The sequence below is a fragment of the Cuculus canorus genome, chromosome 1, assembly GCF_017976375.1.
Source record: "Cuculus canorus isolate bCucCan1 chromosome 1, bCucCan1.pri, whole genome shotgun sequence".
Lineage (NCBI taxonomy): Eukaryota > Metazoa > Chordata > Aves > Cuculiformes > Cuculidae > Cuculus > Cuculus canorus.
The window spans coordinates 77,460,523-77,478,868 of NC_071401.1; the positions used below are offsets into that span (position 1 = coordinate 77,460,523).

General features: G+C 38.5%; 1 protein-coding gene across 2 annotated transcripts in view; it reads left to right on the top strand.

Moving 5' to 3' along the window:
- The first annotated feature begins 303 nt into the window (after positions 1-303).
- The window catches only part of FRMPD4 (FERM and PDZ domain containing 4), a 349,158-nt gene continuing 331,115 nt past the window's right edge, over positions 304-18,346 (top strand). Inside the window, exon 1 of one of the 2 annotated variants that reach the window (XM_054078055.1) lies at positions 304-418. In XM_054078055.1, coding sequence (XP_053934030.1) covers positions 375-418 — 44 coding nt within the window. In that variant the 5' untranslated portion in view covers positions 304-374. The remainder of the gene's footprint in view (positions 419-18,346) is intronic. The other variant, XM_054078031.1, reaches the window with a different exon arrangement.

Sequence of the window (18,346 nt, forward strand, 5' to 3'; positions counted from 1 at the left end):
GTGAAGCTACACAACGGTTTCAAAATATGTGTTTAAATCATTACAGCCCAGACCATGGGACTGCAATTTTCACATTGATCCTCCCCTGTCAGTGGCATCGACATGGACTGACATGTGGGGACGTCACTGCAGCAGAATCCCCCCGGGGTTCCCGGCTGCTGGCCAGTGCCTCTGGTAGCTCCTAACCAACAGCAATGTTAGTGGTTTGATAGCCAATCTGATGTGGAGAGCTGAACCAGGTGAAGCTGAGCAAGGCATACAGAGACCCCCCGTGTAAAGGGTAGAGCAAGAGAAGAGGCACAGATTTGCTGAGCGAGACTGCTGAGTCCCAGGAGCTGTTCCTTCGCCAACTGCTTCCATCAACTTTAAATACAATGGACGTTTATGATAATCCATTGGGAATCTTTACCGTGATTCAGTGAGTAAGCTAATACATCTGTACTACATATTTTAAGTTAATGGGAATATAAGTATTTAAATATATGCATACTTTGCAAGGGCAATATGGTTTTAAATACTCACGCTTCTGTGCCCTTAATGATAAGACATGTTTTGAAATGACAATGAAACATTGAAAAATGTTTGACCTTTGAATTAAACTAATCTAAGTAGCATTTCAACAAACAGTAACAAAAACGTCCTAGATAACTTACTGAAAATGCCAAAGAACTGGAGTGAACTTCAGAAAGTGAAGAAAGGAATGGGGTATTTTATTTCTCCAAAGAATGCTGACTGAGAAGTGTAAAGAATCCATAGCTTTTTTAGCAAGCATGTTTTTATTTAACAAATGCGTTTGAAAGATCCTGAAAGTTATGAAGCTAGTTTCACTTTACATTGTGTGGTATGTTTGTCTTTAAAGAATGAACTCATATCTTAAATAAATTATTGAAGATTTCCCTGTATTGTATGCACATTGGTTCATAGCATTGGAAATGTTTCTTTAAAGTGTATCTCACTGCATTATTTGCCAAAAGTGGGCTTCCAAAACTTATGAGGGCTGTGAATGAGTATGCCTGGATTCTGCTTCCAGTTCCACCAAATACAAGTCTTCAGACAAATATTCATTAGGTAATTTTTTTTCTTAATCTGTGTTTTCTCATTTCTAAAATGGGTTTAAAACTAGGACTTACTGAATAGCAGTGTGGAAAGAAACTTAAAATTTGCATAATCCAGATCTTAAAGAACTGTAAAGTTTTGGATAAGGATGTTTCTTTTCAATTTGAATAGATGTGTCTTTTCCCATGGAACTGGACTGCAGCTGTAATAACCTACTCTGGGTCTTTCAGTAATGGCTTTTCTTTTATTTTTTTGTAAATTATTTAACTTCTTTTTTTTGCCTTTATTTAATCTTCCATAAACAAGACAAAATAAGATAAGCCTGGAGGTATTTGTACGTTTTCATTAACCATATGATCATAAGGTTCGTCTATCTTTTATCTTCATTTATCAAGGCAAGTTTTAAATCTATGCTAAAAAACCTTTCAAATAGGGACTTTAGCTTTGCAGTTCTCCAGTGAAAAGGCTGGCATATTCTGGAGTGCATTTAAATAAATTCCAGAATTCTAGATAGTTTTTTTATCAACCTAAAGTCCATCCTTCCTCCACTCTCTGCACTCAAAGGCAGATGGACCACTGCTGTGGGGTCAGCTTGCCCCCTCATGCTGGATGCTGCAGGTGCATACAGGAACTGGATAGTCTGAAAAAAGAACAGAAACAGAGACATAAAAAGAACAGCAAATACAGAAGCATATTCATAAATACTAGCCTTTCCCCACCTTCCCCTCTCCAAAGACAAGAGAACAAAAACTGAGCCTGGAACAGTCAATACAGCTGGAATCCAAATCGGCACATTCCCAGGAGCAATGGAGTGCCAGCTGCTTCAGCTACACACACAGAGGGGACCTGCTTGGGTTAATGCTGTGCCCTTGGTCTCCCAGAGGCTCCACATAATTTGTCTACAAGGCCTGTTGAGCTGCCATCTGAAGCAAAGCAACCACTGCCAGTTTAAAGGGGTAACTGAAAACCCCTGCAGGATGATTTCTGAAATAAATTGATGGAAAGATAGGGTTGTCTTACTATAGACTCCTTCACATTTCTGTTAGGGTCAAGCGTGCTTGCAAATTCATGTTTTTTGAGTAAGGTTTAAGGGCACCCTAACTACAAGGACCGTATGCAATAGGTGGAGTTATTGAAGTTCATATGCATTGAAGTTATGCTCAGCAGGCTTAGAACTGCTCATTAAATGTGGGTTTTTTTCCCCCAATTGTAATTCTTTGAGCACATTGCGTCAGAACAAAAGATGCTTGGAATGAGTGGGCAGTGTTTGTACAAGATCTACAATAGAGCCATGAGTAAGAGGTAGAACTCTTTATTATGCACATTCTCCTTAAAACATGAATAAAGCTGGCAAGTCCTGCCCAAGCATAAGTAATACTGATAAGGAATTTGGAAGGTTAAAAAGAAAGGATATATTCAGACACAGTCATTACAGTCTCAATTCTTTGATCATCTGGATGAGGAGTGCTAGGGAAAAAAAAGGGATACACAGTGCATTAAATGAGGGCTCTTGTACAGTCATCAAGCCTCTGTACTATCTGTTGCAGAACCAAAATTCAGCCATTAGGGAGGTAGGCTGAGCTTTTTCCAGAGAACTCAGCTATCTCTCTTGAAGTCAGTAACACAGCTCCCTAACCGCTTATGAAGTCCCTACCCACAAAGATTCATTAGGCATATGCTCCTTGATGTAAATGGCTGAGTCTTCATCTCTGTGAAAGCCATTTATCTCTATAAACAACTTTTCTTCATTGAGTTCAGAATGGAGACAAGCAAAAAACCCCAAACAGCAACAACAAAAAACTCTAAAGAAAGTGGTATATCTCATAATTTTCCTTGCAACAGTTGAGCAGTAGGGTCATGCATATATGTTGGAGTGTTTTCCTGATTCTGACACAATCTTTTCTGAATGCCCATCAAGCTGACTGTGAAGTGAGCTTTCAGGAGCTTAAACAGAGCTTTTTTGAAAACAGTGCTAGTGGTTTCTGTGATTTGGCAGCAATAAACATCCCCCACCCCCAGCCCAAATCAGCCACAGAGTGCTGTCCCCAGAGCATCACTCCTGACTCATGGAGCATCATAAGAACAGGCATCCCTCTATGGATATACTTGGAAGATGACAATCTCTGGCAGTGCCAGCCTAAGTTGAATATGCTTTAGGAGCCAGTTAGTATCAAAGTGTGACAGAAAAGGCTCATGATGGCAAAGGACTTAAAAAATCAGTGATTCGTATTGCTCATTTTTCAACTTTCAAATTACAGAAAGGCAGATACTTCCTAACATGAATGTCTTTGAGATACTTAACTATGTAATAGAAAAGCAGTCTGTAGTTCTACCTTTTCCAGTAATGAAGGAAAAAATAATCCACTAGCAGTCATAATGGTTCACCACTTAACAGCCATGTCTTTAACCCTGTACAGAGAGTGCAAGCAGAGAATGATGCTTTTATTAACTCTACAGTCAAAATCTCTTCCCACTCCTAAGAGATTCATGAATGTGTTTATATTAACAGTTTGGTTCAGATCAGGAGTGAACTTCAGAAGGAAATACCCTGCCCTGCTAATGGTACTTGCATGCTCAGGGTGAAGTGTTCTTGGAGCACACAAAGTGAATATCTCTCTGAGAAAACATTGGAAATGGGGTCCAGTGAGGCACATGCCACACCAACCACTGGGCATTCTGTGTAGAGCCCAAACAAGAGATTTCTGAAGTAAAATCATTAAAACGTGTCTCCTCTGCAACCACTGTTTTGCTCTATAGATCCTCTCCAATTATGCTATGCTACTTGCTAATGCAGAGATGCCCTAGACTTCTAAAGGGGACAGTCAAAATTAGGCTGGCATTGAGCCAGATCAGCTATTAGCTCGCTAGCCTTTGCAGTAGTTTGCATTGGGATTATGGAGAGGTGCCCAGACAGAAATCTATGACTGCAGCATGGGTGGTGTTTAAGGCAGTTTTTAGCTTTAGGTTAAATGAGGGTTTCCAAAACAGTGGTCTTAGTGACCGTTCTGACCGTTAGATAAGACTTGTTCTTTTTCTTCCTTTCTTTCTTTCTTTCTTTTTTTTTCACACTGTACTCATGATCATTATCATTATGTGTAAGGATGAAGCAAGCTCAAGACAATGACAGCAAAAAAATGACAGTAAAAACAGCTGTCACAAGCCATCCACATTGAAGCAAAGGCAAGGTAGAGCAAGTGTTACAAACACTCTCTCAGAGAGATCATCTGGGTGATGTAACTGGATCTGTGACCTTCCTTAACTCACTAGGGATCATTTCTGCTCAATAGGGCTGTGAAATAGCTATCTTCTGGCTAGATTTAAATAAGCCACTTGTAAATAGTTTTGTCATGTGTACTGGGAGGGAAAAATTCTGGCTGCAATTGATTTTGTTCCTGTACTTTCACAGCATTTTGCCACAAGCCCTCAGTATTGACAGTCTTCCCAGACCTATAGTGAATTCACAGAGGCTGCCCTAAATGTCTCATGTCTGTTATTTTCCCTCTTCCTGCACGTTCATGTTGAATAAACTTTGAAGCCATTCTTGTGCCTGAACTATTTGCATACTGTGGTAAAGTCCCTGAAAAGGCAAATGGATAATATTGTTCTGTGACCAACTCTGTAAAAGACACTTCACCGAGAAGATAGACGTGGGAACAAAAATCAGCTCACTGTTAATCTCAGTTATGCCATGTTTGTATCTACTGGAAAACTTACATTAATTTTAAATGGTTGGAATTGAATCTTTTTCTTCAGTCAGTAGTTCCAATATTCCTAAGAGTACTGTAAGTGATTGTGGGTATCTTTTCACATTAGACCATTAGCATGCATTAGTGAAAGGATGGGATGACACCAAACACAAACCACTGAGGCCGTGTTGGATAGGAACACAACGGCAGTCTTTGAGCTGGTGACCTACAACTGAAAACAAAATAAACCACTATGACAAGAGCTACTTTTCTTGAAAAAGGTCAAAGACTGATAGCCTTCTTCAAAAGTTATCAACACAGGAAGGACATGGCTCTCTTAGAACAAGTTCAGAGGGGGGGCACAAAGATGATCAGAGGGCTGGAGCATTTCAGCTATGAGGACAGGTTGAGAGGGTTAGCGTTCAGCCTGGAGAAGAGAAGGGTCCAGGGAGACCTTATAGCAGCCTTCCAGTGCTAAAGGGGGCGTACAGGAATCCTAGGAGGGGTCTTTTTGTCAGTAAGTGCAGCGTTAAGAAAAGGGGTAGTGGTTTTAAGCTGAAAGAGGGTAGGTAGGTTTAGATTAGATATTAGGAACACATTTTTTCCTGTGAGAGTGGTGAGGTACTGGCACAGGTTGCCGGGAGAAGTCATGGATGTTCCATCCCTGAAAGTGTTCAAAGCCAGGTTCGATGAGGCTCTGAGCAACCCCATCTACTGGAAGGTGTCCCTGCCCATGGCAGGGCAGCTGAAACTCGATGATCTTTGAGGTTCCTTTCAACCCAAACCATTCTTTGATTCTATGAAGGCCACCTGGCAAGGTGTTCAGTGTTGGCCCTCCTTTGAGCAGGAAGCTGGAATAGAGAACTCCTGAATTTCCTTCCAATCTGAGTGACACTGTAATGGTGTTGACAGCAGACTGGAGAGGAAATATGCTAGAAGTAGCTTATGGAAAATAAGTTTATTTGCCTCTCAGAAGTTCTAGATGTGTCATTTAAATGTAAGGCAAATACTGGTTAATGATGTTAATGAAATCAAGAGAGCTGCAGGCAATTACAGTGCAAGCATAAAAGATTGTATTAGCGAATCAGATACACGGCTAAATTGTCAAGAACACATTTTGGATCCTTTCTCTGTGATGTGCTTCCTTCCAACAATACTTGACAGTGGCAGAGAATGTAGTGGTGACTTCAGCCTTGACAGTGTTGGTAAACAGAAAAGGCTTTTTTCCTTCCATATTGAGAGCAGCCAGCTAGTTGCTGGGCTTTCAAATCAGGAGACCCAACTGAAACACAGCTTTTCAGCAGTCCTGAGTGTTTTAACACACTGAATTGGCACAGCTGCAGAAGAGTATCTTTAGGTTGTTCAGTTTCAGTTAGCAATAAAAGCTCAGTATCAAATCTTGCCCAAAACAAGCTAGCTCAGCTTTGCAAAGGTTCGGATGTGGCAGAGCAGTGCTTATCATGGGCTGAGACATCCTGGTCTTTAGCACAACAAACTAGACATCACTCAGAGCAAGGCAGGGGGGAACTGGTGGGGCGGAGCATAACTCTCCTCTGCAATGTAAACACATTCTTGCTCCTCTTCAAGTCAATAGCATGTAAGCATGTTTTTTTAGAGAGTTGTCTGGCACTAACCTGCATCCTAACGTGCCTCATAATATTCCTCTTTGAGCCCAGTTTTCAGAGGTATTGATTACTGGTGCTTCCATTGACAGTGAGTCTGGAATAGAGGTCTCTTACCTGCAGCTCTGCAAATCGAGCATCAGACGTTTCTAGTGTTTGACAGAAGAATCAGTGGTCATTTAAAACAGTTCTTGCATATATTTCTGTGATTTCATGGTGTTTTTACTGCAGAGATGCTGCGAAAGGAAAATATTCATTTGCATGCTGCAAAGCATAGGCAAGGAGCCAGCTCTGTGCTATTACAATATCTGATCTCTGTAAAGCAAACATCCTTCTGAAAGGAGCTAATGTTTCTGTCTATTCAATTCTGATTCACAGTTCAGCACTTCCTTCACTCAAACACCCTGGGGAAGATTGTTAACTGTATTTTTCTCTTCTCCTTTTATCTTTATTCCTGGATTAAGTGAAGAAATTATTGGTTCATGTTACAGTCCTTTTTTCCCCTTGCACTAAATCTTCTGCAATATTTTTTGCTATTAGTATGCTGCACGCAAGGTATACCTGTATTAATTTTAGGCTGAAATTGTGATTTTTTTTGCATGAAGAACACTCACATTGCATGGTATGAATCATACTGTAGGGGGTACATGTTGTTAATTGATGCATATGTACACATATCTTTAAAGGCATTAGAGTGTGCTTTTCATCAAAACCAAATAATTGCTCTAAAATATTACATAACATATGTAATTGATTAATTTTTTCCTTTTGTTTATAAACATAGACCATAATATTTAATAGTCATTAGTAGAATCTCAGCAGCAATTTTTTATCTGCTGTTCACTTGCTGCTTATGCATAGCGAACACCTTACAAAAAAGAAGTGACATCGGTCAGGAGATGTGGTTTCTTCTTTATGAGAGGATATAAGTGACTATTACAAGGGGGTTTCTTTTGTGAATACAAACTCTGAGATTATTTTTCTATAAATACCATGCAAAACACAACTCATATTTATCACTTGTATTCCTGCTAGGAAATTTAATTGCTGTTCACAGTCAGCAAGTATGGAGAAGCAATTTCATTTAAATATTTAAACCTTACCAGTATAAGCTTTATCTAGAAAAAAAAAAAAAAGCCCCGAAACAACCAACCCATAAAGGTCTTATAATTGGAAGAAACTTTGCATTTATCAGCACAAAGGCTAATCACGGCTTTCTCATCAGTCAGTCTGCTTATGCTTTCTCTAACACAGCAGTTGCCCTTTACACCTGCAGTGTCCGTATGGACCCCTTGCCTTTCCAGATGAACAGACACAGGAGCTAATTATTCTTGTGATGATCCTCCAGGTAAAGTCTGGGGAGCATTTTGGAAGCGCAGCACAAGCTTCTCCCTGCTGAACCAACATGCCTGGTATGCTGAAAAACTGAATAAATAACTTCCCTCCAAAATCAATGCATGTTATATATTAGTCCTCTATTTAAATAACATCCTGTTTATCTCAGGGCTTCAGGGTCAGAGCCGTGTAATGTGAAGGCGAGTTATCTCTGCTTGGTTTCAGGATTCATTTGCAGCCTGGCTAGGGCAGTAGGGGCTATTCAGCAATCTTTTTCTTTCAAACACTTCTGCTTGGTCCTGCTGCGGCTTTACTGACAAATTCACTCCACCGTGAACGACAGGTTGCAGCAGCGTCAGGTAGGGAACTTAAGGCCTTATCGGTCAGTCCCTCCTTCGGTCGGCAGATCTACCGTGAACAACTTGCGGAGCTGTATCTGAAGTACCACCATTCTCAGTGTGGGGAAGATGAGGTTAAGGAGACTCTGAGCTCCTGCTTGGGGCTGCAGATGTGACTGCCCAAGCAAAGATATCTGTGTGTGTCTGGGTTAGTCCCTTCTTATCCCTTTTGGTTATATCTCACAGCACTGCTGGAGGGGGCTAGTACAACAGCTGTGCCTTGCAAACTCAGCTCTCCAGAGGAGGAAACGCCGGATTAAAAGCTTTGACAGTTTTTTTCTGGTGTGCAAGAACCTTCTGCAGGAGGGACAGCTACTTCTAAATACCTGTATTTCCACAAATGCTTTTTAGCAAAGAGGTTAGAGCTGCACAGCTTGCCTGGGGTCTTACTGAGATCCTGCCATTGTTCCCTGGGATCTGGAGCAGGGGCAACCCAGTGCATTGCATGACAAGTTTGTATTTCAAATGAGATTTAGTTTTCTTTTATGGCAAAAATCCAGCATTAATATTTTGTTAACATTGATATATTGAAGCTGGAACAGCACAGCTTAAAGGATGCTAATGTACTTTGTATAAATGGCTTGTCTAGTTCCAACTTTGACCAGCTGCACCCAGAAGTGTAAGGGAGGTGAGTGGGAGATGAACAGGTAGCATCATCCCTCTCTAGAGAAAATGCCTGACATCCCTACCAATACTGACACAGGAAAACATCTCTCCAGCTGTCAACCATTCAGCCTTCTACAAGAGAAAAAAAAATTGCTGTGATTTATTGTGACTACATATCAGTTTACCTGGTGTTCATAACCAAATATTTTACCCACATAAAAAATAAATTTCAACAGTCAAATATAACGTTGAGTTGGAAAAATACAAATGGCACTTTTTTTCTGTGTAAAAGCAGCAGCAGGAGGGAGAAAAATGTCTGATGCGATTTTTTATTTTGGAAGTTGCTATTTACTTATTTCTAAAGTTAAGCTGGCTTTGAAAACATACCTTAAAACATGAGGAAGGAACACATTCTTTTCAAGATCTGCAGACCTTGCTGAAGGTCATGAATTTCAGCTCTGCAACTCATTGACCTACTCAGGAAGAGACTTTAAAAAAAGTTAAGCAGTACTGAGCAGTCAGTATATCCCTGAGCATCTATATAGGAGGGAACATTTCTTATAAATTAATTTTTGTTGTCTCTAAGAAGCTTTCTCTCAAATTCATATGGGTCACAAAAGTTCCTCCCATGAAAACAATTTAGAAAATTCAAAGGTAATCCAATTCTAGGCTCTCTGCCATCCAGGTGCTTGTACCCAGCAGGAAAAAAAATCTCCTTAATCCTTTTTTGTTTTTATAATTACTTGTTTTTCTACTTCCCAGCAGTTCTTCTGTTCAGTACAAAAGTTACCACATCCAATTATACCTTTTTGTCCTTGCTTTCAAAATCTTCACATCTCCTCAGTTACCTATTAACACAAGATTAATCATTTGATTAATCATTTGATTAATCTCAGATTTTTTTCTCATCTTGCACAGTGACCACCACAACCCATTTGGTGACACTTTCTTATGTTTTTGTATGGCCTATATCTATGTGTGGCTGCATGGGGAAAAAGCAGGTAAACTAGGGAGAAAGCAAAAGAAAGAGCATTAGTATCAAATTTATCATGGTAAATGCCATAGCGTTCCGCACACCGGCTTCCACATGTGATCATCTAATAGCTTCTGATCTACATTGCTTTGTATTTCATTTTTATGTAACAGATGCCGACAGGAAGGGCACTTCTTGACAGTTAATGATTGCTGTCATTGACCCAGTCAATCAGTCAGTAACTGGAAATATCTGACCTTTATATTTTCCTTCCTTCGATGATTCCCGTTAATCAAGTATTTTCTCAGCCTTTCGTGTTGGATTTAAAACTGTGGGCTTTGATATTAATGAAATGTGCCATACAACAATCAAGAGATTCCCCCCAACCCCCCGCCGTTCCTCACAGTTATTGTAACCAAAAGAAAAGCAGGATTTCATTCTGAAAGATCCATCATATTTTCACTTCTAATGGTTTGTCTTCTAATGGTTTGTCTTCTAATGGTTTGTCTTTCCCTCTCATACTTTGCTGTGCTTGCTGTCACTTTGCACTGTCCACAGCATCTAATCTTTAGAGTTCAGTTCTGAAAAAGTCCTGAATTTGTCAATGATTTCTTAAGGTCTGCTAAATTTTGGGTATTTTAACCTAAGTGATTTAAAGGCGTACAAAATGGACTTTCTCTGACAAAAGTACACCAGTTGATGAAAACTACAGCCTTTCTTCGGGAAGAAGTTATTAACAAAACTCTAGCTTTCGGATTACTTGTTTCAAATTTTTTAAGCCTTTATTGTGTTCAGGTGTTGGCATGAAAAGAAATGGATTCATTAACATATATCATATAGTGATGTACATAAAATAACTTTTCTTTCTAAGCCATTTTTCTAATATTTGTATTTACTATAGTAAATATAGACTCAAGTTCAACAAGGTAATCAAATAGATTTCCATGGACATATTTTGTTTTGTCTTCTGGTTAAGCCTGTAATACTACTCATATACAGCATAACATACACTGTAATCCACAAGAAAAAAACAGACCAGTCCAAGGGCACTGAATCAGATCCTTTGTAAATGAAAAGTAGCACAAGTCCAATGATTTTGATGGCCAATAGTCTCTGGTATTCCCATTAACACAGTGCTTCTAGCTGGAAAGATGCAGGAAGGTTAACATTTGTTAATGTATTCTCATCTTCTTTCAATGAAACACTGAGCTACTTTGTCCTGCCCAGGGTGGAATCCCTGCATTTGACTCAAGCATCACAGAAAAAGTTAGAGTTGTTTATAAACTGTGTCTTTAAGCAATAGACTTCATACATTATAGCATTCAGGTTGGTTTGGACAATATTTGTAAAGTGATATGAAATGTACTTTGTGATGTCTTTTGAATTACTGTTTGTGAAGCGTTTGTTGAACTTACTATGCTTCAGTGAATTGGTGAAAAATCATCTACTGCTGAAAAACCTGAACACCTGAGATACTACAGTAACTTTCTATACTAAAAATAATATAATATTAGTATAGCACTGTGCTTGATTATGTACAATAAGATTTTGCCCTCTCCATAATGCTACTAAATCTGGCCATTAGCACTATGAAAACAATGATTAATTCATTTGCATGAGTTTTATTATTAATCTCATTCCTTCATAGGAAAAAAAATTGCTAACAAACTCTACTCAGTAAAATAGTCAAAGAGCATCTCCAGATTGTATAATTAACATTTATTTGACTTATTATATTTTAATCTTATTTCTTGCTGTTGGCATTAGAGATCTGACTGTCTATTTTATTGGTTTCTGAGGTAGCACATTTTTCCAGCTTTCCAGGAAGTCAAGATTTCTTCAAGCATCATATAAAGATTTTGCATATATTTTACACCTAGATACCTAGGTATAGCAACACTAACTACTGTGTACATACAAAACCAGGAATGAGGTATATATTCATGTGTATAAAACCAGAATTTTTTGAATGTCGACTAATTCATTGAAGAGTCTTGTGGTTTTTAACACTAACACTGGCATTTTGGTTTTCACCTCGTAAGTTTTCTAAAAGTTAAATAGCCCTTTTATGACCACACACTTACCTAGCTGCTTGAGATTCTGCTGAGCCACTGACATTTAGACCATGTTTTTTGTCATTATCTGTTATATAGATGACACTGGTTAATAAACAGCCATCACAGCTGTGTTAATGTAGAATGCAGCATGCACTTATGTTTTATTGTCTAATATATTCATAAATACTTGTACTTGGTCAATATAATTATCTCATATATCTGTAATGCAGGCTGTACATCAGTACATTTAGAAAAAAAAGAATTAAAATATATGGTGTAAGTAATTATTACAATAGGGCTGTTTATAGTCATATCACAATGCTGAAATTATATCTGAAGAATAGGATGGGTTAGCCAGACTTCCTTAGACATAGCTCAGCTTTGCACAGACTAAAATTCATGTATGCAAGCGGAGTTGGCCAACCTGGGCTTTGCTTACTGTGTGGAGATGTGCTGGGCTCCGAAAGGGCTTGCCCAGCACGTCAGGCAGATGTCTAGAAAAAGATGAGCATCTGCTTCTTGTCTGCACACCTTACTCATGTAAAGCTCATTACTGGACAAAACCAGGCTGTCCAGAGTAGTTCATCTTGATTGTAGATGGTTTTCTACCTCTGTGCTAACAGCAGTGGGGAAAAAAACCCAGAAAACATTCAGCTGGTGGGCCTGAAGGAGTAGGGTCTCATTTCTGGCACTAAGAAATCAATGAGGAAAATGAAGTGATGTTCAGAATGCCCAGCTTTCTCTCACCTCTAGATATTTGAGGAACACAGCCTAGTATCTTGTCCACCACAACGATCTCTGTCTTGATTTCCTCGGTAACCCTAAGATAGATATCTATCCATCCCCTGTCTTCAGTGATGACATTATAATGGTAACTTTATGAAGAGCCTTGAGACCAGCTGGTGAAAAACACCACCTGTGAGCTACCACTCAATAACCACACCAAAGCCTGCATTTCTGCTTGAGAGAGAGAACATTACATGCTGTGCCTGTGCAAGGGGACGCTGAGGAGCAAGCTCCAGTTTGCAACTCAGCTAATTAAACATTAATGAAATCCTTTCAAAAGAGGGAGCCTTGCTTCACACTTCCACACATTTAAATCCAATCTGTAAGTATTTGTTTTCCCCATCTTAGCCCTTTAATTTATTCCTCAATTTCCTAGCCTTCAAAATGATAATAAAATATACAATATTTGAAATAGAAGTCTCCAAACAGTATTTTGGCAATCTGTTAGGAGTTGCAATACCTACAGATTACCCTGTAAATCTAAATTATTGGCACTCCTGAAAGATTATTTCCATTTATTTTGTTTTATTGTGCAATATTTGGCAGCTATGTCTGCAGTGCTGGTATTAACTTCTGACAGTTCTAAACTCTAGTAGGTGATTGGATCATTTACTATGTAAAATTTGGGGCTTCAAAGTGAGATGGTGGTAAGCAGTGGAGCCATAGGAGTCTCAGCTGCTCAGCCTCTCCAAGAATTTTACCCCTACCTTAATGAGTAAATCTCAACAGAATTTTAGTTTGCCATAAAAAAACATTAATAGAATTTATTTTTATTGACCTGTTATGACAGAGATAAGATACAGAAAACACTGCCACAACACAGGATTTTAATTTATACAAATAAGTTAATGACAGGAAAACAGTCTTTCCGGATACAAAGATAGTTTATTCATTGTAAACTTACTTTCAACCATTTGGAAGGATAGTACTTTCCCTGTCGAAGCCATTTCCTTTTCATATTAGCATGAATCATCTTTGTATCTTAAAAAATAAAATACCTCTATATATCAAAATGACAGCTGGCATTGGAGAAGGATAATCTTGCAACTCAGTCATTCCGGAGATACAGCGTTGCCACAAACTCACTGCTGATCCTCAGGCGAGTCATTCTATTAAATGTCTTCCCCGTAAAGTGAGATAACTCATCCTGCATAGCTAAGGCAGGATTTGTCTTCTTTTTATCCTCTCTTCACACTCTTGCACATCAGATGGATCTGAATTTCTTCACTCAGGAAAAAAAAAGTAAAATAATATGTTTGCTCATGAAGTGTCTGAACAGAATCAATAAAAAAATTTTGAGAATTGCGAAGTCCAGCACCAGTTTCCATGAGGAGGAGAAGAGGACAGGGACAAACTCAGTCACTCATGACAGGTTGTGAAGAGTTTTTTTCTGAGCAGAGATATGAAAGTCTTCTCTTAAAGCCTTTCTAAGCCCAGCTGCAGACACCACTAATGTAGGCAATACTCATTATTCCAGACATCTTCAGTATTGATTGAGGTTGGTAGTAGCTTGAATTATAAAGGGTCATGTCTGTACAGGGTTTTATAAATGCAGATGGCCACTGTAACCACATTCACAACTGACACCAGCTTTTTCAGTAAAATCAGTGACAAATATGGAAGAAGACCCCAGAATTCCTGTGTCTAAGTTCTGACTTAATAGAAGATAAAACCTCTTCCCCTAGACACTTACAATATTTGATTTAGAAAGTATAAAAATGTATTTTTCCTGCCATGTAATGTCTATTTGGGGGTCATTTAATGCAATTCTACTGTTCTAGCCCAATTGATCCAGACATAACTGAAATAAAAAAGTTCTTTAGAGAAGTGGGTAAAGATTATGTAAAACCAGACACATGCCATCAAGAATTTAAGTTCCTGCTAACCTAGCAAAAAATGGTGGAGGGAGATTCAGCCTTTTTTCCCTGTCACTTATCGCTTAGGTTTTCATGAAATAGTGTTGCAGCATCTGCTACCACCGACAGGAAATGTGGAAGAGACAATATCAAAGCTGTTTCTTTTTTTGTCCCCTCATAGTCCCTCCTAGTCTTCATGCCCTTTTCTGCCTTTGGTAATTCTCTGTTTTGCCTTGACCTAGAGCTAGCATCATTCCTCAGACATCTCTTAAAGACTTGAATGTGTGAAGAAGTGTATTATCTCTAAACCTTATTTTTTCTTTTTCTGTTACGGGCACCTTCGATACTAATAGGAGTTTGGGAAAAGGTGAGATGAAGGTTGTTAAACATAGTTATGGCTGGAGATATTGCGATCTATATGCTCTATGGCTAGAGGACTCTCTTCTTTGCATTCCCTTTTCACCCTGATAATGATCTTTGAATGTATCCTATCCAGAAGTTCACCTTCTGGGTGTCTCATCTGCAGCTCCTCTTCTGCTCAAATCCGCCAATACAGCTCATGAGAGCAGTTGTTGGCACACCGTGAAACAGAAGTATTCTATACATTTGGACATGCCATTATGATTGGTTTTTTGGTAAAGAGAGAATGTTTTGGAACTATCATTTAGAAGTTTTTATTTATCCAGTAAAAAAAAAAAATGTTTTCACTTTGATTTCTCTTATGCAACAACACAGACCCAAGTATCTTTAGATTATTGTAACTTTTTTTTTTTTTACCCAAGGAGGACCCTAGTTATGTTTCTCATTTGTTCTACTGTTTAACTGGGTAATTCAAAAAAGTTTATTTACTTATTGTTTGACATGGTCTAATCATGTTGCTGTCAAAAGATTGGTCAAAAAAGGTTAAAAATGTGTCTATTTCTCATTATGTGAACTTCATGTCTTTATAAGAAAAAAGAAGAAAAATATTTAACATAAATTGCCATGGAAGAGCAACAGACTTTAATAAAAATGCAATAAGTCAGCACAGGGACACTTTCACATACTTAAAGCAACAAAGGATGACTTGTTCAAGCGTTCTGTTTGCTCTTCAAAATAAAATCCATGTGATCAGACATCCATGCACAATGTGGTATGTGTCCTTTGCACATTTTTGTCAGTCTCATCAACTGAGTAGCTAGCTCAATAAAGACCAAACAAACAAACAAACAAAAGAACATTTCCTTACACTTCTGATAAGAGTGTTACATTACCAACACTTGCAGCAACATAGCACATGGTTGAGATCTCATCAGAGCTCATAAAACTAGCTGAGCCAGATCTTATTGGCAGGGAGATGGCAAGCTTCCAGCAGCTCCCAGGTGCCACAGAGTTCAGCAGTGAATAAAGACATGTCACTCTTTCCCTCCAAGCCAAGATTGTGACAGCTTGTACAGCTCCAGAACTAAGCTAGGAATATAATTTCAGGTATCGCACACAATGTAAAACTGAAGTCCTGGCTACATGCGGTCATTAAAAATCCCTTCAAGCCCTTTGAACACATAGTGTGGTAACTTCTTTTTCCTGGACAGATGCCACCTGGGTTTGCTCCCTCATCTTACAGCCAATGTTCCCTCCATAACTTCCAGTGAGTGTGGTGGTCTGTTTTGTGAACTGGGAGGGTGACTGGGAGCCTTGCTTCATGCACAGCTTTCATCCTTTGCATACCCACTATGATAGTGCGCTTTTCAGCTTCCAGGCTTGCTAGAAAAAAACCAGCAATGAGAGCATACAGTTAGACTTTAACGAGTCAAATAGATAACAATATTTGAGAAGCAGAGTCACGTAGGAGCTGTGTGGATTATTCTAAACTTTTGCATATAAATCCTGTTTACTGTCCCACTCAACCACTTCAGTGCTTACTACCTCTTACAGTTATGACCCCTACTTTGTTTCAGAGAATTCTTTTAGAACATGTGAGGTTAACTATACTTTGATCACACTGAAGTTCCTACCCTCCCTGCAGACTGGAGTTAAAATATTATAAATCGAGTGGTAGAACAGCATGCACAATTTACACTGATGTAAATCACTACTTGGCATTTACAGTCATATAAATGAAGTATTTTTTATCTCCTAACTGCCAAATTAGATAACTGAATAGTATATGTCTAGCTCTATAGTAAAAGTAAAAGCTATGCATGGTAAATGGTCTGAGGTCTCTAAATTACCTAAATAAGTCTTTTAGTAACTGTAAGATGGTTACAGTGTCACCAACTGCATTATAACCAACAACCTGTATCAAACTGAAAAACAGGGGTTTGGCAGTTCCAAGCACAATATATCTCCAATTTTGTGGCCCTGAAAAACAGGGGTTTGGCAGTTCCAAGCACAATATATCTCCAATTTTGTGGCCCTACAGGATTCTGGATAATACAATAAATATGTCATTGCTTTACAAATATATATATCACCCATTCAGAGCTCTAGGTCAGTATAGACTAGGGAGAAGAGAGGGAAGCTTTGTGGACTGGCTGTGCTGTTGGAAAACAATATTTAAAAGAGCAGCTCTTCAGAGATATACAACTGTTTCAGATGTCTCAAAAAATATGATGGAGGTCAAGTAGTCAGTGAAGTGATTCTGAAATGGTCAAAGAGGTAAAAAAAAGAAAGAATCTATTCACCATGATCTATCTATTCTTCATTTTCTGAACGTCACCACTGAATTCATAAACTGTTGTTACAAGGTCCTGGAGTAATGCTATAAAATAAAAAAAAAGGAATGAAGATTTGTATTGGAATACAAATATTTTTTTCAAAGTTATTTTGAAGTTGATGTGGAACAAATCGCTTCCTGCATTCTCTTCAGTCTTACCAATAACAAACTCATAAAACAAATAAACAGTACAAAACCTAAGTGAAGTAGAGCCCTGCTTTCCAGAGCTCCTGCCCTTTATCTCTGCACACATCAGAAATCACTCTACTTCTTTTCCACACTGTCTGATTAAAAGTTTTTTGAAATTCTATTTCACAGCTCCAGTGTTTTGAAAATGTTGTTACCCTCAGTTCCTTTCAATACACAGGAACAGAGATCTGCAGAGAGCCATTCATCTCATCCTAAGATAGGCATCTAAGACAGGTCAGCAAATGGTCTTCTGAAGAGGATTCTATTAACTATAAAGGCAGAGTAGACTTAGATATCAAACTTTTAGAAGTCTGTAATTAGCCAAAATGGTTTTCACTCATCAATCTACTTTTAGACAACATATATTCTTTTTTCTCTCTGTTATGACAGAAAATCTCACATCTTTTTCAGTTGGAAAAATACACTACAACCCTGCTTATTTCATAATCCTGCATATAGGAAGATGGACTATTCTTACTTAAACTAGATTGAGCTTTTAGTTACACTTTGATCCCCTTTTTCCCCCACTGGAAATACCACGATATTTAAGGGGCATTGCTGTCTCTTTAATTTTAGGTGTAGCTCAAAGCAAAAGTGTCTAAAAAAGCATGAAAAACACTGTACTCGTCACATATTCCACTCAGGTTTAGAGATTTCTCGTTCATGTACGATTCAAAGAATCATCTAAATATTAGGATTCTGATCCAAACTAAAACAAAATTTCAGCTTCTTGGGATTCATCTGTCATTTATGACAATGATGCTGTGAAGAAAAACCCAATTATCCTGCTAGACGTGAAGTACTGACAATAACAGTAGTAAGAATGGTATTTAGAGTAATACAAAGCTATGAGCTACCAGGGAGATGAGCAAGAAATGTGGAAGACATTTCCCATTATTCATACCAGGAGCTATACACTGCTTTTTGCTGAAAACTTACTCACGCTGTACAGTATGCAGAAAGTCAGATACTGTCCACTCCAAACATTTGCATGCGTCACTTCAAATTGCTCATTGAACGACAATAACTCACTCATTTCATGCTCACTCTTTGCTCTGTATCACTCCTTTGTTGTGACCCTTTCTGT